This window comes from Malaclemys terrapin, chromosome 1 (genome assembly GCF_027887155.1).
Source record: "Malaclemys terrapin pileata isolate rMalTer1 chromosome 1, rMalTer1.hap1, whole genome shotgun sequence".
NCBI classification, from domain to species: domain Eukaryota; kingdom Metazoa; phylum Chordata; order Testudines; family Emydidae; genus Malaclemys; species Malaclemys terrapin.
In genome coordinates, this window is record NC_071505.1 from 169,052,148 (window position 1) to 169,079,532 (window position 27,385).

At 43.9% G+C, this 27,385-nt stretch overlaps 1 protein-coding gene across 1 annotated transcript; it reads left to right on the top strand.

Moving 5' to 3' along the window:
- Nucleotides 1-27,256, top strand: GPR89B (G protein-coupled receptor 89B). Its single transcript, XM_054046809.1, has 14 exons — nt 1-129; nt 3,918-3,977; nt 4,954-5,057; nt 6,018-6,124; nt 8,387-8,488; nt 12,326-12,446; nt 12,756-12,836; nt 18,575-18,684; nt 19,535-19,623; nt 20,363-20,455; nt 20,822-20,917; nt 25,027-25,116; nt 26,408-26,473; nt 26,580-27,256. The coding sequence occupies exons 1-14, from the start codon at nt 88-90 to the stop codon at nt 26,784-26,786; spliced, it is 1,368 nt and encodes a 455-aa protein (XP_053902784.1). The 5' UTR covers nt 1-87; the 3' UTR covers nt 26,787-27,256.
- Nucleotides 27,257-27,385: the final 129 nt, after the last annotated feature.

Here is a 27,385-nt window from a genome sequence, read left to right on the forward strand (position 1 = left end):
CCCGGGCCGAGAGCGCGGCGCGCGCAGGCTGGGAGCCGGAGCGGCCGGTGGCGGGTCCGGGTAGCGACCCCTCCCCCCGCTGCCGCCATGAGCTTCCTGATCGACTCCGGCATCATGGTCACCTCCCAGGTACCGCCCGGGCTGGGCCCCGCGCGGACAGGCGGTGCCCAGCGGAGCGGGGCGGGCGCTGACCCGGACCCGGCGGCTCCGGGGGCTGTTTGACTGGACGCCGAGGCCCTCCCCGCCCCCCATCGCTGGGCCCCGCGCCGGCGGGGGCGGTGCTACAGCCCTGACCCCAGTTTCGTGTGACGCGGTTCCTCCCCCTCCCCCCCAGCGCTCACCAAAGGGGGGGATGGTCCCGGGCCCCCAGCGCTGCCCCCCCAAAGCTCTGTCACATCTGTGTGAAGAAAGTGAAACGGGCGGGGGACCCCCAAATTTCTCTCCACACTCCCCAAATCCTGCCCTGTCACCGGGCACGCGCTGCGCTGCGTCTCACAAGCCAGCAGAATCCGCCCTCGTGCCTCGGGGTGACTATTCCTGGCTCACTGCGATCCCCAGGGCGGTGGGGCGAAGGGGTTCCCCATTTATACAGTGGCCCAGTGGGAGTGCAGCTTCACTGCTAGCTTAGACTACGTCTCTCTCCCCTTTTGCTCGTGCTTGTGGTTCCCAACCCTTTCAGTGCCATGACTCTATGTTTCAGCAGGAAAAAAACAATCAGGACTTTCCCCCTTGTAACCACGAGAGAAGGTGGTTGTAACCTTCCCTGGACCTATTGATGGCCCTTGTTGAGAACCTGCTGCTGTGATGTATAGTCCACATCAGAATAAGACTATAAAAATCTCAACATCAATCAGGATCTTTTAATTACTAAAACGATATTCAGCTCAGTAAACTAATCTCCGGATTGTGATTCCAAGCAAGATGGGGTGACAGGCTATTGAGAATTGAATTCCTATAACCCAGCATAATTTGCACAAATCCAAATTTTCCATGTATGGGAACCCATGGAAAAGTTCAGCCTGCTGTCCTTTGAACTCTCTGTCTTGGTTCTATCATTGTCCAGAGTGCTGGTTAATCATGGCCTCTCCTTCCTGCTTGCAGCTTTGAGGAATCTGCTACAATTTTGCTTTCCAAGTTTGAAAGATTTTAATCTTTTTCTAGAAAGTATTTTTCGACAATTGTTGGAGCTCAGACATATCGTTCTCCCTTGATCCACCTGCAACCCAGGACCATCTCCATCTCTTTCATTTCCTCCAGTTTCCATCAGTCATCTTTCATTTAGTCTCCACTGTAGACATAGCTATCTCACTTGGAGCCTTATTAACTTCCAGTGTCTCTTGCCATCCTGTTCTTAATCCGTTTTAACTGAAATAACATTGCCCTGTTAGAGCCAAAACAATGTTATCTGCAGGGGGGGTACAACTCACTTACTTGAACCTACCTCACTTGCTAGTTACTTGTCCTATCTTCTTTCTCTCCCCCCTTCCCCCTTCCCCCCCCCCCCTGGTTATCCAGGTTCTTAAAAAATAGTGTCCTTTCCTCTATGATTACCTCTCTTGGTACAACTTCCCTGACTGCTTTCAGTCTGGTTTTTGATCATTTCATAGTGCTGCGGCTGTCTTCTGCATAGTAATGGCTTGTGCATTGTCTCTGTTGACACAACATTTTCTTCTTATCCTGCTTGATTTCAGTGTGGCTTTTGGACTGGTTGATCACTCTGTTCTCCTTAAGCAAGTCTCCCTTTCACTCACTTTCTGATTTGATTTCTTACCTTCTTAAATTGCTTCTCTTTCATTTCTGGTGGAGGCTTTGCATCATCTTCAGAAACATCAAGGTGCATACTTAAATTAGCCTATGTAATTGTGCCAATTTATTACTATTCTTCTTCTCTTCTGACCCCGTAATTATTGGCACAATCACTTGTGGTGTCTCAGTTAGACACTAAACTCTTAAGATTGTGTCTTCCTGAGTGTTTGTATAGTGCCAGGAACAAAGGAGCCCTAATCTTGATATTTTTAGCTAAAAATTTATTTGTGTTGATCATCTTCTAGTTTGTATTTCTCTGCTCCCTTTGTAGCTGCTACTTGCTAGCTTCTGCCTTGGAATCACTTTATGTAGATAAAACCTATAAGACTTCCTTAACTCATTCCCCAAACCTTCTGCTTGATGGTAATCAGTCTTACCTTTTTCTATCAGTCACTTCAAAGACTAAAGTCCTTTTTGTCCTGATTTCTCTGACTGCTCTCAATCACCTGCCTTAGTTCATACTTTTGGTTTCATAATTTTGGTGCCAAGGCAAAAATGTTTGGTCTTCCTTGGCTTATACTTTCCAGATCTTTGTCTGTAAATGTCATTCTTCTATTTCAGGAGCATAGTCAGAATTTGTCCTCACGTTGCTCATTTACTGCTTGGTACTGTTTACGTCTTTGTTCCTCCTTAATCCCTGCTCTCTGCATGTCGGGTCCATAATGCTATCAAATTTTTAATGTGCTCTAGGGATGGGGTACTCAATAGGCGGACCGCGGGTCAAATCTGGACCTCCAGACACTTTTGAAAGGACCCCAAAATCTTTTTATTTACTTATCTATTATCATTATTGCTGTTATTTTATTTTTATTATTTTCTCTGGTGTCTATCTGAACCTTGACTATACCTTGACCCAGAAATTGGGACGTTGGCAAAAAACAGACTACCCCGGCTCTAGGAAGTGACACTGTATCACTGCCATCTGTTCTGCCTTTCTGATCCTATCTCTGACATCAAAAATACCCCTTTAAAATAAATTTAAAAAAAGAATCCATATTCTTTCTGTTCATCTTCTCTTAACTTTTATCCACCTGTTTTTTAGACTGATGCCTTTGTGCCATCTGGGAGACAGGTGTGATCCTGTGGCTAGAGCAAGGCATTGGCAGTCAGGGCTCCAGAGTTCTATTCTTAGTTCTGCAACTGACTAGTTCACTTTTGACCAAGTCACCTAACCTCTGTGTGGATCAGTTTATCCATCCCCAAAATGGATATGGTATTTATTGTACCTCCAGAAAGGGTGTTGTGAGGCTTAGCTAATACAAGTTTGTAAAGTGTTTTGCTTTGAGAATCTCTGATAAGCACTATACAGGTATAAGTGAAAAGCATTATTGGGCTTGATCTGTCTTCTCCCTGTAACTTTTTACAGATGAGGCTCTTGCTTTCATGTATTCTGCCTTATTTGTAACTCCCTTCCCCTCCCTCTAAGCTGCTTGCCATCTTAAACTTTTTTTCTTTCACTTAAACCAGTCTTTCTAAAGCAGGGGTTCTCAAACTGGGGGTCGGGACCCGTCAGGGGGTCGCAAGGTTATTACATGGGGAGGTCGCGAAATGTCAGCCTCCAGCCCAAACCACACTTTGCCTCCAGCATTTATAATGGTGTTAAATATATAAAATGTGTTTTTAATTTATAAGGGGGGGGATCACACTCAGAGGCTTGCTATGTGAAAGGGGTCACCAATACAAAAGTTTGAGAACCACTGTTCTAAAGCATTGTGAAAGTGTGTTAAAGCCGCTATGTAAAAATAAAATGCATTCTAGGTCTTCATTAGTCTAGTGAAAGAGATGAATTCTGTAATATCTGTTCATACCTAGAAGCCTAGATGCTTGTTTTGACTCTTTCCCACTTCCTCTGCCTCCTTTCATTGAAAAGTTGTGCATTACTGGGTCTTTAGTAAGGCAGTGGTACTCTGTCTCAGTTACATTTCATCTCACTTAAAAATCTCTATCTCTCCACGCTAACAGCCGTTTTGGACCTCTCTGGTTATTGGATACATAGGAACTATGTGACCAGGCGCTGTAGTGCTTTGCCTGATGTTGCCCAGAAGCTTTCGGCTTTACGTTTTGCAAGTTTCTTCCTAACCAATGTCTTTGGATTGGCCTCTCTTTTACAGGTGCTCTTCTTTGGATTTGGATGGCTGTTCTTCATGCGCAAGCTATTCAAAGACTATGAGGTGAGAAGGAGCTGTTTCATTCAAACTGTGACTCTACATCTTACAGTGAAGCTGTCACACTGAAATCTAGTTCATTTAATAAAATCAGTAAAAAACAGCTTGGGGTACTAGTACCTCCTTTCAGCTGTATTTTTGTGATTTTACAGTTACATTTTCCTGTTCTTAAAAAAGAACGTTTTTCCTCCTCTGTTGCTATTTGAAAAACCCACCTAGATAACAGGGGAAATGGACAATACTGGGGAAACAGTGAAAGTTATCATACACAGTGCTGTTAAATATAAACAAATTGAAAATGTAGGAAATATATATTTATATATATTCCTCATCACTTTTGGTTATACTCACCGTGAGTGTTCCTCATAACAGTCATAGGTAAAAATTTTTCTCACACAGACATTTTTAAGTTGATAGTGTCCCTTGAATTTAAATTTTGGAAAGCTGTTAAAAAAGGACAGTGTGACTGGATTGTTAGGAAGAAGCCATTGGGGAATAGAATTGTGACAGTGTAGCAAAATAGGAGGGATATGAGAGAGAGTATTGTGTAGGCTACGAATGGCCAAAGTGCAGGCCAAATGTAGTCCCACAGAGTATTGCAATACGATCCATGGCTTCCCATGTCTATAATTCAGAGTTTGGGCCAGCTGAGAGTACAGGGCCCAGCAAGTGATGCACCATTTTGATTCATGTGGCCTGATGCATTGTATTCTGGAGCATGTAGTCTTTCTACGTACAGCACCTCTGTCTTAAGTACAAAGGCAGCTACAATCAGCTCAATGTTGTACAAACTGGATGTAATCCTCTGGCTCCTTGCAAACTGCCAGTTTATCCTCCTGTTTTGGCAAGGTTCGGGCACCTCAAGTGTAGACCCTGTTCTGTGCTGAGGCACCTCATGGTTTATTTCCCCTGTCTGATATGTACCTGGCCAATACCGTGTGAGGATGGAAGTGACTCCTGTCTCGTGTTTGCTCCATCACAGGTGCGACAGTATGTGGTGCAGGTGGTCTTCTCTGTGACCTTCGCCTTCTCCTGCACCATGTTTGAACTCATCATCTTTGAGATCCTGGGGGTGCTAAATAGCAGGTAGGTATGGGGGCTACCACACTTTCCTAGATAAAGGCCTGGCCTTCGTTTTATTCTCTAGCTACTCTAGTACTATTTCTGAGTTAATTGTCCCCATATCAAGGAAAAGCTGTAGGCAACGTTATGAATAGCTCAGTGAAGACATCTGAGCAGCAGGGTCATTCATATGATTGAGCATGAGGCTGGAAGCCAGGAGCTGCTGAGTCTCATCCAGTCTCTGCTACCGACTTGCTCAGGGTCCTTAGGGCAAGTCACTTATCTCCCTGCCTCAGTTTCTCCATCTATAAAATAAGGATTCTGTTTACTATTTCCCTCAGGGGTGTTGTGAGGATTAATTCAGATAATGTTTGTGAAGTGCTCTGTAATTATAAAGAGCTACAGAGAGTATTTGCTCAGTGCTTGACTGTGGTGAAAACAGCAAATAAGATACTATGTTAATTGAAGAGTAAGAATAATACAACAGAAACTATAAATCGATGATACGTTCGCACCTTATAATCAGTATTGCTCGACTTATCTAAAATGACTGAAGACATGCACTAAGGGATTCCGTATAAAAAGAGAGTTCAAAGTATTAGGCTTACTTCAGAAAGGAATAGAAAAAGAGGATATTGAACAGAGGAATATAGAAGCTGCCGGCTGGGTGCTCCGACTTACCTTTTCCCATGATACAAGAATAAGAGTGCACTCAAGGAAATTAAAACGCAACACATTTAAAATGGATAAAAGGAAATCTTGATTAGATAGCCCATTGCTGTGTTCTGGTATGCCAATTGCTTTTTTATGAACATTTGTGAGCTCTAGAGTAAGATCCAATTTGGGGTGTCCCAGTGTGCTGCTTTTAGGCGGGTGTTATCTAGTGCAACTTAGACTGAAGGGGAGGGGTGAGATGTGTTCAGCTTTAAGAGGAAATCTTTGCATTATGATCAGGCCCTGACCAATCTTTTGATTCCTTTTCAGTTCCCGGTATTTTCATTGGAAACTGAACCTGTGTGTGATTTTGCTCGTCCTAGTCTTCATGGTGCCTTTTTATATTGGCTACTTCATTGTGAGCAATATTAGACTATGTGAGTATACAGATTTACAGCAGTGAGATTGCTAGGTTTGAGAATTATGCCTCACAATGGGGGACAGGCCCCTTTCTCTTTGAAAGATGTCTCATTTTTCTCCCTACTCTGGCAGTTGTGACTGGGTAGCTCCTCTTTACCTGTCTCTGAAAGTTCTCAGGACTTCCAGTGTGACAGACTGTTCACTCTGGAAGTAATTAAATCAACCATTGGCCCTTAATACTTTAAACAAGGGGGATCATAAAAAATATCGGTATTCAGTAAATTGTCTCACTACATAAGAGCTGATTATTATTTATTTCTTCTTGCTCAACATCAGCAACTGCTATTTCGGTTCTTCCTTTCAGCCATGTTTCTGCCTCTTCACCTTTCTTTCTTTTAGCTTTGTTCCCCCTCCCCCCCATCTTCCTCTTTCTTGCATTTGCTTGATTTTCAGTCTTTGTTTATATTGAAGCTGATCGGTAAATATAAAGCACCAAATTCTAGTCCCAATACCTCTCTGGGCTCAGAGCCCCCACTAAGCAGGTTGGAAGACATTCTGCATGATACCTGCAGATGATATTTTTCTTCATGTTTTCTTCCCTTTCTCAGTTCTTGGAGGTGATTAGTGCCTGTTGGTAACATTATTGGAATTTGTTGCTTTACTATTTGCAGGTCAGTTGGTCCTTAGAGCCCTTGCGTTGACTGTCTTGTTTTGGGGGGAAGTCAAATGACACATGGAAGCCTAGTTAAATTAGTCCTCACTCTTCTCCCCAACCTTCCTAAGATGAGGACTCAAGCTCCTCATTGGCTGACATACCTGTCTGCTGCTGCTTACTCTCCTATATGCTAGTCCTTCCCCAGCCTTAGCTGCTGATGTTCAGCATCTCTCTGTTACAACTTAGAGTGGAGGGTGGGTGCGTGCACTGACTGGGATGAAGATGAGGTTCCTGGCAGAGGACGTGTAGTGGGTGTTGACCAGGTCACACCTTCTAGTGTCTAATGACTCTCTCTCTCTCTCTCCTCCCCACCCCAGAATCCTAGAAGCTGTTCAGTTCTTAGACAATGGGCAGTATTCTGTGCTGACTTGCAGCCTGCGCAACCCAATTGACTTTAGTGTTTCCATTACCTCTTTCCCGCTGTGTGTTCTTACTACTTAGCTTACTACTCCAGTGTCTTCCATTTCTCCTGCAGGTGTTTTTAAACTCAGAACTTTGATCTGCTCATTAATCCTTGTATTCCTTGTAATATTTTCCAGAGGCATTGTTAATTCTGACGGTGTTTTGGGTTCCCCAGCTGCATTCTTCATTGATGGATTTAAACATTCCCTCCCATTGGCCTTTAATCACAAGATTGCTTAATTTCTTTTGGAAAATTTGTTTGTTTAAAAATATTTTTAATTAACAAGCATTTTTTGTGATCAGAGGTCAGGAAAAGCTTCTAGTTACAAATCGTAAAGCCTGGGTCACATATGAGCACACACCGACCCTGTCAGTTCTAACACATTCTAACCCAATCTTCTGTGTGCATTCACAAGTAGGGCTAGGGTCCTCCAACACTAGGGTCCCCTCACCCTCTCCCCTGTACAGCAGAAGGGCAAGATGCAGTCCACAGACTCTTCCAAGTGCAGGAACTGTTCCCTTACAGCAGAGGTTCTCAGCCTGTGGGCTGCTTGCAGCCCAATCAGCACATAGCTGTGACCTATTTGACATCCTTAGGGCCATACGAGTAGTTTATATATTGTGTGGCTGTGGCCTACTTAGATATAGAGAGCTGCATATGCAGCCCACAGTGGTAAATAGGTTGAGAACCACTGCCTTGCAGCATGCTACAGGCCCTAGCCCTGCTAATGGGGGAAAGAAGTATCAACAGAAGTGGAGTCAGGGCTCTGCCCTACCCCTGCCCAAGTTAGAACAGCTGATCATGCATATTGCATCTCCTTAAGAAATGTGGCAGCATATGTCGTCCCAGTGTGTGCGAGCTTCAGGATCGTTTATACCTCCTTGAGGAGCTGGCTTTCCCAGAGCTCCAAAAAGAGGATTCATTGCATTACTCCTTGCTCTTGACTATGCCTGTCAGGTGATTGAGCCATTTAGAGTTGGCCAGTTTCATAAGAGTTACAGTACTAGATACTGCTAGCACAGTAGCAGTGCTAGATTGCTCCAGTTTTAATCATCTCTATGCAACACAATCTTGAGACCAATGTAGTGATTCTGCAGCCTTTCATGAAACCTAGACACAGGAACTTCCTAACAATGCCTGTTTTCTCTCCCCTTTTCTCAGTGCATAGGCAAAGGCTGCTCTTTGCCTGTGTTGTTTGGTTGACATTCATGTATTTCTTCTGGAAACTGGGAGATCCATTTCCTATCCTCAGCCCAAAACATGGTGAGTTTTCATATGTATGTTTCTTGCTTTCTCCTCCTTCTCCTCTGCATAGATAGTGCTTCAGCATTTCACTGTCTGGCTCTTGGCAACTCTGTGAACTGAAGTACATTCCATAGCTGGTTGCTTACTCCTGAGAATAAGCTCTGAAAGTCAGGAAACCCCCAGGAACCTTTAATGTCACCACAACACAGGTCCAAACAACTGGACTACCTAATTCATTTGTATTGTTTTCCCTCCAGAAAACAGCGGAAATATATCAGGTCAGGAAGTCCTGGGTGAATCTGGAATCCAGAGGAACTTAACATTGCTTGCATTTTACTGGGGGCACAGTCCCCAAAATGTCAGACCTAAATGTTGACCACCATGTTTACTCTTTCTTTTCTTGCGGGTGCTAAAGCAAGTCCATGGAAGAAGAGAACTTAGAAAAATCAACACCCATTATTGAATAGTCAGTATTGAATTCTCGAGTCCTGATTTTTGTTACCATGTTGTTCTCCAGCTCCTTTTGAAATGAGTGAGGATTCTGTTCACAGAGGTGGTTGCAGAATCAGGCCTTAAATGCTTAATGGATGAATTCTCCCTCATTTGATGAGCCCCAGCATTGAAAGAAACCAAGAAGAAAGGAGAAATTAACAGGCTGGCCTGACCCTATAATAGCTGAAAGATTTCACCTGTGATTCTAAAACATTTTTTCTCTCTTCGGCCCGGTCTACACTGTGGGGGGAGGGATAGATCTAAGATGCTCAACTTCAGCTACGAGAATAGCGTAGCTGAAGTTGACGTATCTTAGATCGACTTAGAATTACTTACTTCGCGTCCTCACGGCATGGGATCGACAGCCGCGGCTCCCCCGTCGACTTTGCTTCCGCCTCTCGCCGAGCTGGAGTTCAGCAGTCGACGGGAGAGCGATCAGGGATTGATTTATAGCGCCCACTACACGCGATAAATTGATCCCCGATAGATGGATCGCTACCCGCCGATCCGGTGGGTAGTGTAGACGTACCCTGAGAGAGAATGCCTGATTGCTTCACGTCCCACTGAAATCCACCTTTCTCTGGGATTGAATACAGTATCTATTCAGTAGTGTAGAGAAACATTGCATAGCAGTTTAAGGAACTGCAGGAAAGTAGTGTGTATCCCAGGGATCGGGGCACGCGACCTGTCAGGGTAAGCCCCTTGGCGGGCCGAGCTGGTTTGTTTACCTGCCGTGTCCGCAGGTTCGGCCGATCGCAGCTCCCACTGGCCGCGGTTCGCCACTCCAGGCCAATGGGGACTGCGGGAAGTCGTGGCCAGCATATCCCTCGGCCGCCGCTGCTTCCCGCAGCCCCCATTGGCCTGGGACGGCGAACCGCTGCCAGTGGGAGCTGCAATCTGCCGAACCTGCGGACGCGGCAGGTAAACAAACCAGCCCGGCCCGCCAGGGGCTTTCCCTGGCGGCCCGCATGCCAAAGGTTGCTGATTCCTGGTGTATCCATTTAAAGCTGCAGGAAGAGCTTGGTTTGGCAGAATGTAACCACCCAACTGGAATTTGGCCAGGGCACTGGAGTTAACCCTCTTAATCTATGTGTAAAAGTGTCATGGAATCATTGACCACTAGAAATTTCAAGAATCTCATTTTTTTTACATCTGCTCTTAAAGACAACACTTATAGCCACATGGTGCCCCTTAGTACCATATGCAGGCATTGGCACAGAGAGACTATAAGAGAAGAGCGTCCTCTGTTGCATCACCACTGTGATTAGTATTTACTTTAGTTTTCCACTAAAACTTTTGTTGGCCCCCATTCTGACTTTATAAAATGAACACTTTGTATGTCACCTCTCTGATCACAAAAGGAAGAATGCTAGGAAAAGCTTGGGATATCTTGCTTTAAGCAGTTGAACACGTCATTTTTAAAAGCATCTATATTTTACCTGCTCCTGTATATAACAGCATGCGGGGCAAAAGGCCAATGTATTGTTGCTCTCTAACTGGTGTAAATCTGCATGTGGCTGCATATGACTCTGTGGTCAAGCCCCTTTTGTTAAGGCCCTTTGCTATTGTTTTCATCATTTATTCCCCTTCCCTGAAGCATGAAATGTGGCCTGGCTCTCAGCCACCTCAGCTTCACAATCATATAAGCTCCAAATGTGCAGTGTATGGCTGCTGCTTTGTATCTCGTTCCCCAAAGGTGAGTGGTGTTTACTAGTCCATGATACCAGATTTCTATGAAAATCTGGTGTGTGGTTGTAGCTGGCAATAGAAAGTTGGGAAGGACAAATGAATCTTAGTATTTTAACTGCCTTGGTTGCAATGCAGAGCCTTAGTCTGTGTTTTATTGCAATGTTTTAGTGTGACTTTAGCGCTAATAAAAAATGCCAGATTGACAGTGTCACAGTTCATGGCAACTGCACCCATATTCCCCCTCCATGGTCCCTTGAGGGCACCCATTACGGGCTCCTCAGCAGTCACCTCTCTTGGTGATCCATGTGTCTCTCTCTCTCCTGACCAGGGTTTTCCAGGCTGCACTGTTCCTTGCCTACACTGAGTTCCCCTGCAAGTCAGACTGCCTAACCAGGCCAGAGTCTGCTCTTTGCTCTCTCTTCAAATGCTATGAACAATGTAATTGCCAGCAGTTGTAAGTTACCACGCAGCACTTTCTAAGCACTCGTGTGTATTCTCATAACAGAGAAAATATATAAAAACAATAAAAGCTCCTATATACGTATTAAAAGCTTACCAGCGCTCACCTATGAGTCTTATGGGGCCTCAGTAGGCTAAAGACCTTCCTACCCCTGCCAGGAAGACTGGTGTCCCCCTTAGACAGCAGGTCCTGTCCATTTGCTGGATCAGAAGGAAGACCCTGAGTCAATTTAAACTCAGGCTATTTATCCCAAAGTCCTTTTTTTTATCTGTTGGTCTCTGGAGAATCCAGTCTGGAACAGTATATGTGAGCCTCTCTAGGTGGTGGTACCTCTCTGGAGGTGTTTGAACCTGAGTGAATTTGCCCAATTACCACGCAGTGTACAAGGAGCTGAGGCAGCCCTGCCTCATGGAGTAGAACACGATCATACTTAAACCGTTCATGTAAAACAGTGGACCCCAAAGGTACTGCTTGGAGTTGTAATATCTCCCCCATGAAGATGTTACATACAATCCTGTTTCACAATAATACTTAAATGTAATGCCATAAGTCTTTCAGGAATATTGCAGGAAATTGCCATATCTGTTACAGATAGCACCTCTGGTAGTCTCTGTATCCACCAGATGGATATAGCACAGCCAGCATCAGCAGCAGTTTCTCTCTACCCTAACCCCATGCCCTATAAGCACGTGTCAGATCTGATGTGGAGGGATCACTTCTACGAGAGAGGGGCCAGTTTTGATCTCTGTAGTCTTGTCAATTCTTGGTCTCTTTGCTGAAAATGATACCCTTGGTGCCATACATGCTAGTTGTAGGAGTGGGCTTTGTGACATGGACAGATGTCTGCCAGAAAGTAAACTAAGACCACCAAGCAGCCATCATATGACAAAAATTGGTCACTTCTGGGCTAGTGATTTAGAACGGAAGGGTAATGTGCAGCCCATTCCCAGTCTCCTACAGACTCTGTTTAGCCTTGGTTTCCTGTCCTGTTTTTAAACCTGAGAGTTTCACATACTTCCCTGGGAGAGCATTCTCTTCCTCCTCTCCCCACCCCCTGCCTGTATACACTTTGAATCACCTCTGGTACCTGGATTCTGAAGGCAATTAGTTTGGCTAAGTAATTGAATGAGTACTATAGTCTTTTATGAGGACACCAAAGTGTAAAGAAGTACAGTAAAAGCAACCCCTTATTTACATTGTCTTCTTTTTTTCAGGAATCTTGTCCATAGAGCAGCTCATTAGCCGAGTGGGTGTGATTGGGGTGACACTCATGGCTCTGCTTTCTGGATTTGGTGCAGTTAACTGTCCATACACATACATGTCCTACTTTCTCAGGTAACCACAGCCTCTTGGAATTTTATTCTGTACACTCCTTGAGACTTTTTCCTTCTTCCTGTGTGTGCACTCTCTCAGATTCCCCTAGGACACTGCCCAGGTTTGGTCCTGGGCCTTCCTTTCCTGTCCCCCCAAGCCTGCTGATTTTAGCTGTCCCATCTACACTGCAAGACCCCTTCCATCACTGATGTATGCTGTCCTCACATAGACTCTTCAGTTCCAATTTGTTTGTCCCACATGCTTTTCCTTATTCACATTCTCCTTGGAGTGGAGTACCAAGGCTAATGGGGTATTGTGTGTATGTTACAGGAATGTGACAGATGCAGATATTCTAGCCCTGGAGCGCCGTCTCCTACAAACCATAGACATGATCATCAGCAAGAAGAAAAGGTGAGGAGAACAGAGCAGAGTCAAGATACTTTAATACTGTTGGGGTTAGCAGATTGCAGGGATACGGTGTTCTTGGAATAGCCAAAATCTTGGCTGCCAGGAGTTGTTAAGTAGTTGCATAACTGTGTCAGATAAGATTCCTTGCTTTGGTGAAACAAGTGCCCTGAAGGGGTTAGAATGGTGTATTGTAGCAGTCATTTCATTGCCTGAAACAAAATCTGTTCTGTTCCATTACAAGCCTAGACCCTGAACTTCCCAAGGTACCTTCCAGCTGCACATTTTTAGGATAGGGAGGAATTAAATAGTTAGAGGGTCTTTGTTATTGGAGAACTTCTCTGTGCTGTGCTGGATGTCACAAGGGCCAATATTTTGAGTTGGGAGAGAGGGCTGCTTTAGCTTAAAATAATTATCAATGACCTTGAAGAGGGCTTGATGCCAAATGTGGCTCTACTGGCTGCAGATACAAAAAAGGGGACCAGTAAACACAGTGGAATCATAGATTGCATTGACAATGCTATGAAAAGGTTTCAGCTTAGGGTTGGATAAGTGGCTCATGCATTTCAGTGCAGTGAAATGTTGAAGTAATGAGGCTGGGAGCCAGCAGTGATTATAGAGATTATGTTGTAGTGTAAATGGGAGCATGAGGGACAATATACAGCAGCTGCTTTTGTATTTGAACCAGTTCTTGAAGTCTTGTACAGATGGTCCAAAGCATCAAACAGTACCATCCCGTAATGGCTTTATGTGATTCTGCTTTATGAAAGCTTGTGTCACAGCCCCGTAATGACTACCAGAGTGCAGCAGTTCTCAAACTTCACTGCACCGTGACCCCCTTCTGACAACAAAAATGACTACATGACCCCGGGACCAAAGCCTGAGCCTGCCTGAGCCTCACCACCCCAGGCAAGGGGGCCAAAGCCAAAACCCAGGCAGTGGGGCTTGAGCTTTGGCTTCGGCCCTGGGTTGTGAGGTTCGGGCCTCTGCCCTGGGCCCCAGGAAGTCTAATGCCAGCCCTGGTGACCCCATTACAATGGGGTCCCGACCCATAGTTTGAGAACTGCTGCCACAGAGCATTGCTGCATTCAGACCAGTCCTCACAGCTCTGGGGAGAAGGCAGTTGTACAATGACAGAGGTGCTCCAAGGAGAGAGACATTTGGTGGGTTGTGTGGTCACTGAAAGAACATAATAACCGCCATACTGGGTCAGACCAAAGGTCCATCAAGCCCAGTATCCTGTCCTCTGACAGTGGCCAATGGCAGGTGCCCCAAAGGGAATGAATAGACAGGTTATCATCAAGTGATCCATGCCCTGTCACCCAATCCCAGCTTCTGGCGAACAGAGGCTAGGGAAACCATTCCTGCCCATCCTGGCTAATAGCCATTGATGGATCTATCTTCCATGAATCTGTCTAGCTCCCTTTTGAACCCTCTTATAGTATTGGCCTTCACAACACCCTTTGGCAAGGAGTACCAGAGTTTGACAGTGCGTTGCATGGAAAAAATACTTTCTTGTGTTTGTTTTAAACCTGCTACCTATTAATTTCATTTGGTGGCCCCTTGTTCTTGTATTATGAGAAGTAGTAAATAACACTTCCTTATTTAATTTCTCCACACCAGTCATGATTTTATAGATCTCTATCATATCCCCGCTTAGGCGCCTCTTTTCAAAGTTGAAAAGTCCCAGTCTTATTAATCTCTCCTCATACAGAAGCCGTTTTATACCCCTAATAATTTTTGTTTCCCTTTTCTGAACCTTTTCCAATTCCAATATATCTTTTTTTGAGATGGGGTGACCACGTCTGCACGCAGTATTCAAGATGTGGGTATACCATGGATTTATATAGAGGCACTATGATAGTTTCTGTCGTCTTATCTATCCCTTTCTTGATGATTCCCAACATTCTGTTTGCTTTTTTGACTGCCGCTACACACTGAGTGCATGATTTCAGAGAACGATCCACAATGATTCCAAGAGCTCTTTCTTGAGTGATAACAGCTAATTTAGACCCCATCGTTGTATATGTATAGTTAAGATTATGTTTTCCAATGTGCATTACTTTGCATTTATCAACATTACATTTCATCTGCCATTTTGTTGCCCAGTCACCCAGTTTTGTGAGATCCTTTTGTAGCTCTTCGCAGTCTGCCTGGGACTTAACTATTTTGAGTAGTTTTGTATCATCTGCAAATTTTGCACCTCACTGTTTACCCTTTTTCCAGCTCGTTTATGAATATGTTAAATAGGACTGGCCCCAGTACAGATCCCTGGGGCACACCACTATTTACTTCTCTCCATTCTGAAAACTGACCATTTATTCCTACCCTTTGTTTCTTATCTTTTAACCAGTTACCAATCCGTGAGAGAACCTTCCCTCTTAGCCCATGACTGCTTACTTTGCTTAAGAGCCTTTGGTGAGGGACCTTGTCACAGGCTTTCTGAAAATCTAAATACACTATATCCACTGGATCCCCCTTGTCCACATGCTTATTGACCCCCTCAAAGAATTCTAGTAGATTGGTGAGGCATGATTTCCCTTTACAAAAACCATGTTGACTATTTCCCAGAAAATTATGTTCCTCTGTGTCTGACAATTTTGTTCTTTACGATAGTTTCAACCAATTTGCCCAGTACTGAAGTGAGGCTTTCCGGCCTGTAGTTGCCAGGGTCACCTCTGGAGCCCTTTTTAAAAATTGGCATCACATTAGCTATCCTTCAGTTATTTGGTACAGAAGCTGATTTAGATGATAGGTTACAGATGACAGTTAGTAGTCCTGCAATTTCACATTTGAGTTCCTTCAGAACTCTTCGGTGAATACCATCAGGTTCTGGAGACTTATTACTGTTTAGTTTATCAATTTGTTCCAAAATCTCCTCTAATGACACCTCAATTTAGGACAGTTCCTCAGATCTGTCACCCAAAAAGAATGACTCGGGCTTGGGAATCTCCCTCACAGCCGCAACAGTGATGACCGATGCAAAGAATTCATTTAGTTTCTCTGCAATGGCCTTATTGTCTTTGAGTGCTCCTTTAGCATCTCAATCGTCCAGTGGCCCCACTGGTTGTTTAGCAGGCTTTCTGCTTCTGATGTATTTAAAAAATTGTTTGCAATTACTTTGGAGTCTTTGGCCAGCTGTTCTTCAAATTCTTTTTTCGTCTTTTTAATTATATTTTTACACTTCATTTGCCAGAGTTTATGCTCTTTTCTATTTTCCTCATTAGAATTTATCTTCCACTTTTTAAAGGATGCCTTTTGCCTCTCACTGCTTCTTTTAGCAGTTGTTGTTTAACCACAGTGGCTCTTTTTTGGTTCTCTTACTATTTTTTTAAATTGGGGTATACATTTAAGTTGAGCCTCTATTATGGTGTCTTTAAAAAGTTTCCACGCAGCTTGCAAGGATTTTACTTTTGGCACTGTACCTTTTAATTTCTGTTTCACTAACCTCCTCATTTTTGTGTAGTTCCCCTTTCTGAAATTAAATGCTACAGTGTTGGGCCGCTGTGGAGTTTTTCCCGCCACAGGGATGTTAAATTTAATTATATTATGGTCACTATTACTAAGCGGTCCAGCTATATTCACCTCTTGGACCTGATCCTGTGCTCCACTTAGGACTAAATCAAGAATTGCCTCTCCTCTGGTGGGTTCCAGGACCAGCTGCTCCAAGAAGCAGTGATTTAAGGTGTCAAGAAACTTTATCTCAGCATCCCTTCCTGAGGTGATATGTAACCAGTTAATATGGGGATACTTGAAATTCACCATTATTATTATTATTGAGTTTTTTATTTTATAGCCTCTCTAATCTCCCTGAGCATTTCAGAGTCACTAACACCATCCTCGTCAGGTGGTCTGTAATATAGCCCTACTACTATATTCTTATTTTTCAAGCATGGACTTATTATCCATAGAGATTCTATCATACAGTTTAGTTCATTTAAGATTTTTACTTCATTTGATTCTACGCTTTCTTTCATATATAGTGCCACTTCCCCACCAGCACGACTTGTTCTGTCCTTCCGATATATTTTGTATGCTGGTATTACTGTGTCCCATTGATTATCCTCATTCCACCAGGTTTCTGTGATGCCTATTATATCAATAATGTCATTTAATACTAGGCACTCAGTTCACCCATCTTATTATTTAGACTTCTAGCATTGGTATATAAGCATTTTAAAAACTTGTCATTTTTTGGCTGTCCCTATTGCATTACGTAATTTAATGGGACTTTTTTTCATTTGACTGTTTCCCATCAAATCCTCCCTGTATTTTATCATTTTCCATCCTCTCTTCCTTATTAGGACATAGCGAATCTCCATTTATAGATCCTCCCCTAAGGGATGTCCAAACCACATGCTTCTCTGCATCTGTCGGCTTTCCCCCAGTCCTTAGTTTAAAAACTGTTCTATGACCTTTTTAATTTTAAGCGCCAGCAATCTGGTTCCATTTTGGTTTAGGTGGAGCCCATCTTTCCTGTATAGGCTCCCTCTCTCCCAAAAGTTTCCCCAGTTCCTAATAAATCTAAACCCCTCCTCCCTACACCGTCATCTCATTCATGCATTGAGACGCTGCAGTTCTGCCTGTCTAACTGGCCCTGCGCGTGGAACTGGAAGCATTTCAGAGAATGCTACCATGGAGATCCTGGACTTCAATTTCTTACCTAACAGCCTAAATTTGGCCTCCAGGACCTCTCTCCTATCCTTCCCCATGTCGTTGGTATCTACATGTACCACAACCACTGGCTCCTCCCCAGCACTACACATAAGCCTATCTAGATATCTGGAGAGATCTGCAATCTTCACACCAAGCAGGCAAGTCACCATGCGGTTTTCCTGATCATCACAAACCCAGCTATCTATGTTTCTAATGATCAAATCGCCCATTACTAATACCTGTCTCTTCCTAATAACTGGAGTTCCCTCCCCTGGAGAAATATCCTCAGTGCGAGAGGATACCACAGCATCATCTGGGAGGAGGGTCGCAACTACGGGATCGTTTCCCTCTGCTCCAGTTAGATGTTCTCCTTCCCTGAGGCCTTCATTTACTGTGTCCTGGAAAGTCTCATCTGTGTACCTCTCTGTCTCCCTTAGCTCCTCCAGCTCAGCCACCCTGGTCTCCAAAGTCCGTACACGGTCTCTGAGGGCCAGGAGCTCCTTGCACTGAATCCATACATATGTCACCAGCCCATAGGGCAGGTAATTGTACATGCTGCATTGGGTGCAATAAACTGGGTAGCTCCCACTCTGTTGCTGGACTTCTGCCTGCATTCTCTTTTTTTTTTACTCCCAAAGCTTGTTTCGTTGTTGGTGCTTTGTTTTTATCAAGTGGTGTTTTGACCTTTAAGTGCACAGAATGTTAGGTGTCTCTAGCCCCTGCTCACACTCCCCCTTTAAACTCCCTTGCCAAACTCCCCTGTTAGCAGTTCCTGTCCTCTGAGATAGAAGATTGCGGAGTCACATGATCTGGAAGAGGACATGGGAGGCTGACAAGTCACATGCCTGAGACACCAGTTGAATCTTTATTTTTAATTCGTGGGAAATCCATTCTGTATTACTGAAACCTCAACAGCATGGCAGCTTGTTTGATTAGGACTGGATTCCATTCCTGAGCAAACTAAGATGTTTTGGAGCAGGATTGGTGATTGGGTGAATGGTAGGGGTGTGTCTCTGCACTGAATAAGTTTCACAATGTCTGCTGTACAAGGCATCTTTTTCTGAGAACTGAATCTTTTCTCTTTTCAGAATGGCAATGGCCCACAGGACCATGTTCCAAAGAGGGGAAGTGCACAACAAACCCACCGGCTTCTGGGGAATGATAAAAAGTGTTACCACATCAGCCTCTGGCAGTGAAAGTATCCTTCTTTTCCTGTCCCTGGGGCTTTAGGCTAGTTCCCTGCTGAGTAGAAATGGGATTTAATTAGGAAAAAGGACAGGGAGGCCAGTGTTGTTAAGCATTTATATATCACACAGCTCTTCCCAAAGCATAGTGTAAGAAACACTTTATGCCCCAAAGAGCTTACACTATAGCACAACAAAATATTGGACATCTGCTCAGGTAAGGGTTGGTGTAGGGAGAGTGTTGATGAGAACAAGATAGAAAGGAATCCTGTGAGAAGGGTGGGTTGGGACTTGAGAAACAGTGGAAGTTACAGAAAGACAATAGTTTTTGCTAAGCATTCAGATTCAGATCTCCCAAAATGCTTCAGGGGAGGGGCAGGGAACCTTACTGAGAGCCATATGGGTAGGCTTCTGGGCCAACAGGAAGGAGCAGGAGGGTATGCATGGTGAGGAAAATTCTCCACAGGATTTGATAACTAGTCTGTAATTCCCAGCAGAAGTCCTGTAGATGGTGATGGAGTGCAAGTAACACAAGGAAGTTCTAGTGGAGATTAAGGTGTGCGGATATTATAAAAACAAAGCAGCTAGTTTTTGGGAGAGACTTGGTTCCATTTGGTAGTGTGCATTCCTCTGCTTGTGATACAGAGATCAGTTATGTGATCCTGTTAAAGGTACCATGCTGCCCAGCATTGTTACAATGGAGTGCTCTGAAGATTCTATCATATGAGGGTTTTTGGAGCAGTTTAAACTGAGATTGTGTCTGTGCAGGGAGCCCAGGAATGGAGGAACCTCAGGGTATGTTTGTTTCTAGCTGATGTTAGGAACTTCTGCAGAATTCTACCCTTGACTCTTCTGGTTTGCCAGATCTGTCCCTTATCCAGCAGGAAGTTGATGCGTTGGAAGAGCTGAGTCGGCAGCTTTTCCTGGAAACTGCTGACCTGCATGCAACTAAGGTACATAGCAAAGAGCCAGATTGATAGTCTGGGAGAGGATGAGCAGAATAGACAGAAGTAATTTTAAAGTCATTCAGCTGGCAACAACGAAAACAGCAGCAGGTTTCTCAGCTTTGACACAATATTGGAAGAGTCTGTTTCTCAAATCTGGGGGTCAGATGGCAAGCTGTTTTCCCCAGTTCAGATATGCTGTGGAACATGTACCGGGCCTCAGAAAAGGCCAGCAATCCCAAACTGTGTTGGGAGAGTGGAGGGGAGTAACCAAGGCCTGTGCTCAGTTCCCCTGCTAATAAGGCCCTGACTTAGTCTTTTCTTCTGCAGATTGGCCTCACAATGTACTGAAGTGATGAGTTCTTATGTTCTATAAAAATTAATACATGTCAGTGCTAAAATATCAGGAGGTTGCATGGCTTAGTGGAAGCCAGGAATAGAAGTTTGGAGAGCTAGGTTCTCTTTCCAGATCTTTATGAGCTGTGACACTTTGGCACGTCACTGGTCAGTGCCTCAGTTTCCCCATTAATAAGAGGAGCTACTGTTACAGCTCTCTCTCACATGGGGTTTGAGGTTCATTCATTAATGTAAGTGTTTGTAAACACTTGAATGGTGAGAGCTGTAGAAGGACAAAGTAATCATTGCTGTTTTTTACTGGTAATTGTTTAAAACTTAAAAAATTGAATTTTATGTGAACCTGAAAATGTTAAATGTATGGGTGGTTTTTGTTGTTTTTGTTTCCTTTCAGGAGAGAATAGAATACTCCAAAACTTTCCAGGGGAAATACTTTAATTTCCTGGGTTACTTTTTCTCCATCTATTGTGTCTGGAAAATCTTCATGGTATGTGAATGTCATATATTCATAAACCTCTTGCATGGAGGGTTACACCTTGCTTAGATTGTTTGATACATACGGGTAATGAGACTTTACACACAGATTCTTGCCTGCACCTTAAGAATATTCTTCCAGTTTCCTTTCATACATCCTGCTCCTGGAAATTAGTTTTTGAATGAAATTAGCATCCATTTGGGATAACTGTTTCTTACTTCATTGTGTGTTTTCATACATTTTGTATACTCTCAGTTAACTCTATGGGACTGTTCTGTGATGAAATACAGAGCAAAGGACATGTATGTGTGTCACAGATACAGTTGTGCTGTGTATACCACATTCCCTTGAACTGATGCACTTGTCTCTCTCCTGCAGGCAACCATCAATATCGTATTTGATCGAGTTGGGAAGACTGATCCAGTCACAAGAGGAATTGAGATCACTGTAAATTATCTGGGAATCCAGTTTGATGTGAGAAACATTTAAAACCCCCCACTCACATCCGTAATTGCTGTTTTATCTATTACTAACTGAACTGGTGTTGTGGGAGCAGCTGGTGGGGATTAATGGGGCTCTGAGAAGGGGCTTAGATTTCTCCACCAATCTGGGAGCACATCATTTTAACCATGTTTCTAGTGAAAGTTAATGCTGGAGGATGTCCACTATCCACACAATAGGCCTATTGCATGTTAGTAGCTCACCATGCTGCACACCCTGACCTGGAGGGAGGAAAGGGTCCTTTGAGCTTTCATGTCACGGTCCCATGAGATGCGAGCATTCCATTCACCCCCATCTTAATGGAGTTATTGCCATAGGTGGTTGTATATAACTCTCAGGCAGAGATTCATGGTTAGAGCAGAGAACTCTGAGCTGGATTTTTGTTTGTGGCTCTGCTATTGACTAATGTCCTTGGAGAAGTCACTTAACCATTATGAGCCTCCGTTTTCCAATCTGTAAAATTAGAATAATACCGATCTTTTGGGATGTTGAACACTTCAATGGAGGGCACTATGGAAGTGGCTGTCCACGACGTGTCAATATGTGGAGGGGTGCAGTGGACAGTGTGTGTGCACGTACACTGCGTGAATTTACAGTTCATGTGAATAGATCTCTGAGGACTTAGATTAGTATTTGTTAATAAGAATGGACAACGTACTCAGCTGTGAATAAGAGATGAATAGTCTCTGGCCTGCAGAACTTAGTTTGTGTTAGTGTATTCATGGGCAGACAATTTTACAATGCGCATTCTATGTGAATAGTAATAAGTGTGTGCTTGCACAATTTGTGTACTAGTTGGTTTGTGGCACATGATTACAAGTGAAACATGAAATGACTCCACCTCCCCGGGGGGGTGCTCCATTTGAATTAGGGCTTGTGTTTTTATTTCTGCTTAATTCAGCTTTCACTTTTTTCTTGTAAAGTGTTACTCTTTTCTTACACTGTATTGGGGCAGGCAAACTTTTTGGCCTGAGGGCCGCATCAAGTTTCAGAAATTGTATGGAGCGCCCCCCCCCCCCCCCCGTCCCATCCAACCCCCCCGTCCCCTGACTGCCCTGGGAACCTCTGACTGCTCCCTGCCGGACCATCCGACCCCCCCTCATTCCTGACTGTGTCCCGCCCCCCCCCCCCGGGATCCCTGCCCCATCCAACCATCCCTTCTCCCTGTCCCCTGACTGCCCCCAGAACCCCTGTCCCCTGCCACTCCATCCAACTCCCCCTCCTTCTTGACTGTCCCCCCCGTGACCTCTGCCCCCATTCAACCCCCACTGTTCCCCGCCCTCTGACCGCCCCGACCCCTATCCACACCCCTGCTCACCCCCCCGAACTCCCCTGCCCACTATCCAACCCCTCCTGCTCCCTGCTCCCTTACCGCGCTGCCTGGAGCACTGGTGGCTGGCGGTGCTACAGCCGCGCCGTTGCCACCACGCAGCACAGAGCACCGGGTCAGGCCGGGCTCTGCAGCTGCGCTGCCCCAGAAGCTCATCGCCCCTCTGCCCAGAGCATTACGCCTCCCCAGCCAGGAAGGTCCCGCGGGCCATAGTTTGCCCACCTCTGCACTATATAAATAATTACACACGCAAAACTACATTAAAAGGACATGAGTGAGGTTTTGACGTCAAGCACTCAAAAGTTAGGAAATGCCAGCATTAAGGTTGCTTGTGCAGCCTTAATTCAGCTTTCTTGTGCATATGCATTCTGGTACAGTCTGTAGTTCCATGATCACTAGGGGCCTACCAAATTCACGGTCTATTTTGGTCAGTTTCACAGTCATAGGATTTTAAAATCATAAATTTCATGATTTCAAATATTTAAATCTGAAATTTCAGTGTTGTAACTGTAGGAATCCTGACCCAAAAGAGGGTTGTAGGGGGTGAGTTGCAAGGTTATTGTGGTGGGGGATCACGGTATTGCCACCCTTACTTCTGCACTGCTACTGGCAGTGGTGCTGCCATCAGAGCTGGCTGACTGGAGAGTGGTGGCTGCTTGCCAGGAGCCAGCAGCAGTGCAGAAGTAAAGATGTCATGATCGGGCGCTGCCTTCACAGCTAGGTGCCTGGCTAGCAGCCTCTGCTCTCTGGCCACCCAGCTCTGAAGGCAGCACAGAAATAAGGGTGGCAATACCCAACCTTCCTAAAATAACCTTGCCCCCCTCCCTGCATAACTCCCGTTCGGGTCGGGGCCTACAGTTAGAGAAACACTGGTGAAATCTGCATAGTATAGGGCAAAAGTACACAAAAGACCAGATTTCATGGGTGAGACATGACTCATTTTTCATGGCCATGAATTTGATAGGGTCCTAATGATAACATACTATTTTTTTCCTCTCTCTCTCCCCCCCCACCCCGGTTCCTCCCTCAGGCTTCCTGGACCAGATGCAGAAGGAGGAAGGGTAATAATAGAGAGCACAGTAGAGACAGGCTCCCTGATCTCAGTTTAGGTGTCTGGACCTCAGGATGGATTGATTTAAATCAAGGCAATTTAAATAATGATTTAAATCACTAAGTGGAAAGCCTCTATTTTGATCAATGATTTTTAATCAACTTTTCTATTTGTACTTCAGTTACCTTCTAAAAGAAGGTACATTCTCATGGGTTGATCTAACCATTAAAACATTGATTTACAGCTAAATAGAGCCCTTACACTAGATTTGATAGAACCTATTTGCTACCTAGGAAGATACAACACTATATATACATTTATTAAAGCAATTATATAGCTTAATATTTTCAGATTCTTTTTAATTCTACATTTTTAGTGTGTTAGAAAATAGTGAATGAGATATTATTTACTAGATAATTAACTTTTTGCTCATTATTTGTATCTGACTGCATTAGGATGGTAACTGGAAGTTATTTAAATACACAGAACAGCATATATTTATATTTATTAAACAAAACAACCTTAAATGTTTTGTATACATAAGCTTCTCTTACCAAAATGTGTTTCACATTTACAAATAAATTGTAGGAAGTTTAGGCCTTAATGTCTTTTATATTAAATCAAGATTTAATTTTGAACAGGTTTATTTTTAAAAAGAAAAATGTATTGTAATTTAAACAACAATAAAAAAATATCTGATTAAAAGAAAAATGATAGATTTTAATCCACCCTGCTGGACCTGGCACAATCCCCAGCAGCTCAGAGCTGCAATTTCAGGGAAAGTCCTGCTGAGCCTCAGGCTGGAGCATTTTCAATCTGAATGGAATCTGCAGGGAATATAACTGCATTCCAGCAGGTCTCTACCAAGTCTATGCAAACTGCATTTTTTCTCAAGTTTATGTAACTTGGACAGATTTGGGTGGATTTTGACAAGGATGTCAAAAGGCATATCCCTCCCAAATTTCAAGCCCCTACTCCAACGTATGGGGGCTTTACTGCTTTTCAAAGAAAAGATCTCCAGAATTTTTTAACATGGTCAAAACAATGTACTTTTCCGTAGCCTTGTTTTTGGAAATGGCTGAATTGTTTGGACTGAAACTTTTTGGAATTTTGAGGCAGACACTTTCCATGGAAAATTTCAGCCCAAATAATTAAAATTTGGCCAAGTTATAACCAATTGAAAAGAGGGTCTTATAATGAAATGTGTTGGGCAACCTTAATGATAGACGGGGCTACCAGCCCTTCCTATAATAATAATAATCTCCTCTGCTTGTTGTAGCCATATACCAGCTATCCAGAAGAGGGCAGTGGTTCACATGTTTATTGTGAAAAGATGGAAACACAGAGGGACCTTGCCTAGTATATTACATGTATCTACAAGGCAGTTACCTTTATGTACCAAATAGATGTGTGTTCTTTTGTATTTACTCTATAAATATTCACATCTGAACCCTCAGTTCCTTCCATGAAGTCCACATAGGCTAGATCTGTGCATTTCCTATGTGTGTAGAGTAAGCACTTGCACATGAAAGTACCCATCTTTGTGCCCGTGCAGGAGAATATATACCTGTATGTAAATTTCTCTACAGTGAGTATCTGCACAGTATGAGAATTCAGAGATCCTGTTAAGTGCACATCCACACACATTCTTCAAATGCTTGGCCCCAGGGATTTAACAATTTCCTGTTTTTGTTGCTGCAGGTAAAATTCTGGTCTCAGCACATTTCCTTTATCCTCGTTGGAATAATCATCGTCACCTCCATCAGAGGCTTACTGATCACACTCACAAAGGTACGCCTGGCCAGAGCCCTCTTATGTGATAGCAGTCCAGGAGAGCTTGCGTGTATTTCTAATTTAGTCAAGAGAACATTGTGTAAACAAGAGGTTTTCAATCTTTTTTTCATTTGTGGATCCCAAAAAAATTTTGAATGGAGGTGCGGACCCCTTTGGAAATCTTAAACCACCGGTGTAAACCTTCAGTACAAATGTAGGACCTGTGGTCTCTATTCAGTTAGTAGACAAATAGGGGATGAGGAAGGCTGGGATAGAAGTCCTTGCAGGGAGTGGGATGGAGAAAAAAGTCTTTTATGGCTGAATTAGAGAAGGGGAGGATAACTTTTCCTGGCTTATCTTGGGTATGGTCCTATTGAGAATTCTTTCAGCAATTTCCGTCACTAAATGCAGTGCACAATCTATAAGTGCCTCCAGTCCAAGCAGAGGAATGGTGTTAATGTTAGGGCTGTAAATAGTATTATAAATGTTTTAAAACTCTTAGAATAATCTGAGACTCTCTCCTTGCCCTAGACTTCCTCTCTTAAAAAAAAAAAAAAATCTCCGTGTTGCTACCAACAGTAGTCATGCTAGTGTAAATTGGCTTCCATTGTTTTAATCAGCAGGCTTTCTAATTTCTCAGAACAGATCTAGTGATTAATCCCTGGTTGCCGCCTGTGAGCAGTTTATATTAGCCCTTCCACTGTTTTTTTTACTATCAGTGGTAGTAAGATTGGGAAATTTTAAGAGACGCAGTGTAATGTAGACAAGGCATAACAGTGATGTGGAAGCCTGGATCTGTTAGTATTGGGTATTGAATGGCGATTAAGAGGACTTGGGTTGCTTCATTTAAACTGCTAGCTATTTCTGGGGAGCAGGTAGGGGATTAATGCTTTAGTACAACCACGGGGGAAAACTGGCAACACACAACAGGGTGACCCATCGATGCTGGCCAGTAAACTGGGCTTAGGGTACCTAGGCTAGAATGTATTTTGGGTTGTTTTTTTGTTTTGTTTTGTTTTTTAAAACTGGATTCTCCACACTGGCTGGCCATGCAGTGTTAGTAGCTGGTTTAGTGGGACCTATGTTAAAACACTTGTAGCTCTACTGAGGACAAGGCCCAGGTCTGTATCTTTGAAAGGTGTGGTGTACAAACACATCTAGGAAGCATGTCTTTTTCCTTCAGTGCTGGTTTCTAGGACTAAAGGGGAATGATTGGAGCATATATTCCTTCCATGTTCCTGTAGAAGGGAGCACAAACATGCCTGGTGATGAGAGTCCTATTTTCAGTACTTTTTTTTCCTCTTTACAGTTCTTCTATGCCATCTCCAGCAGTAAGTCCTCCAATGTTATTGTTCTGCTGTTGGCACAGATCATGGTGAGTATCCAGACCTGCTAGTGAGCTTTTATCATATTGTCCCATCTCAGCAAAGTAGCCACCTGTGAAGCAGTTAACTGATGCGCTTCCTGTATCTTATCTCCAGGGGATGTACTTCGTCTCTTCTGTGCTCCTAATCCGGATGAGTATGCCCCCGGAGTATCGCACTATCATTACAGAAGTCTTGGGGGAGCTGCAGTTCAATTTCTATCACCGTTGGTTTGATGTGATATTCCTGGTTAGCGCTCTCTCCAGCATCCTTTTCCTCTACTTGGCACATAAACAGGCCCCAGAGAAGCACATGGCGCTCTGAATCCATTCCAGTTCTGCCCACTGTTCTATAATCCCTTCTGGTGGACTACTGCAACTCATTAGGGGTGACAGGATTTGGACAGAGGGAGGGCAGATCTTTCTGTGCTCTGATGATGTAATTGGCCCTTCTGACTTCCACAGTTGCACTTAGAAGCTATATGGTTCATTCTGTGAAGAGGGTGCCATGAGCTGAACAAACAGCAGAGGCAGGAGAAAAGTGGAGGACAGCTGAGAGCCACGGAATAGGAAACTCCATGGGACAGGTGTGTCTTATGGTATTGAAAAATCTGCCAAGGATGGTCTGAAGAGAGACCTCTTAAAATCACGGGTAGAAGAATTCTGCGTAAAGGACACCGAGGAAACGTGATTTCAGTTTAAAAACAAATCAGTCTTAATCCAGAGTTGGAGGGTGTTGATTCTGGATCTGAATGTCTGAGTCTGTGAAATTAAATCAGCTTTCGTAATACCTCACCACTAGCAGCATAATTGTTTGTGTCAGTCCCAGGGACTTCAATGAAGATGAGGAAGTGTGTGAATGTCATTGTTTGGCAGAGGGGGAAGTGGATTGAGATTCATGGGAGATGTGCATGATTAGTATCT

Bases quoted from the DNA above. Each gene is read 5' to 3' on its own strand.
- GPR89B (XM_054046809.1), top strand. From the start codon at position 88: ATGAGCTTCCTGATCGACTCCGGCATCATGGTCACCTCCCAG. The intron at 12,837-18,574 runs GTGAGGAGAACA...TTCTCTTTTCAG, and splicing joins ATCATCAGCAAGAAGAAAAG to AATGGCAATGGCCCACAGGA. The intron at 18,685-19,534 runs GTATCCTTCTTT...CTGGTTTGCCAG, and splicing joins ATCAGCCTCTGGCAGTGAAA to ATCTGTCCCTTATCCAGCAG.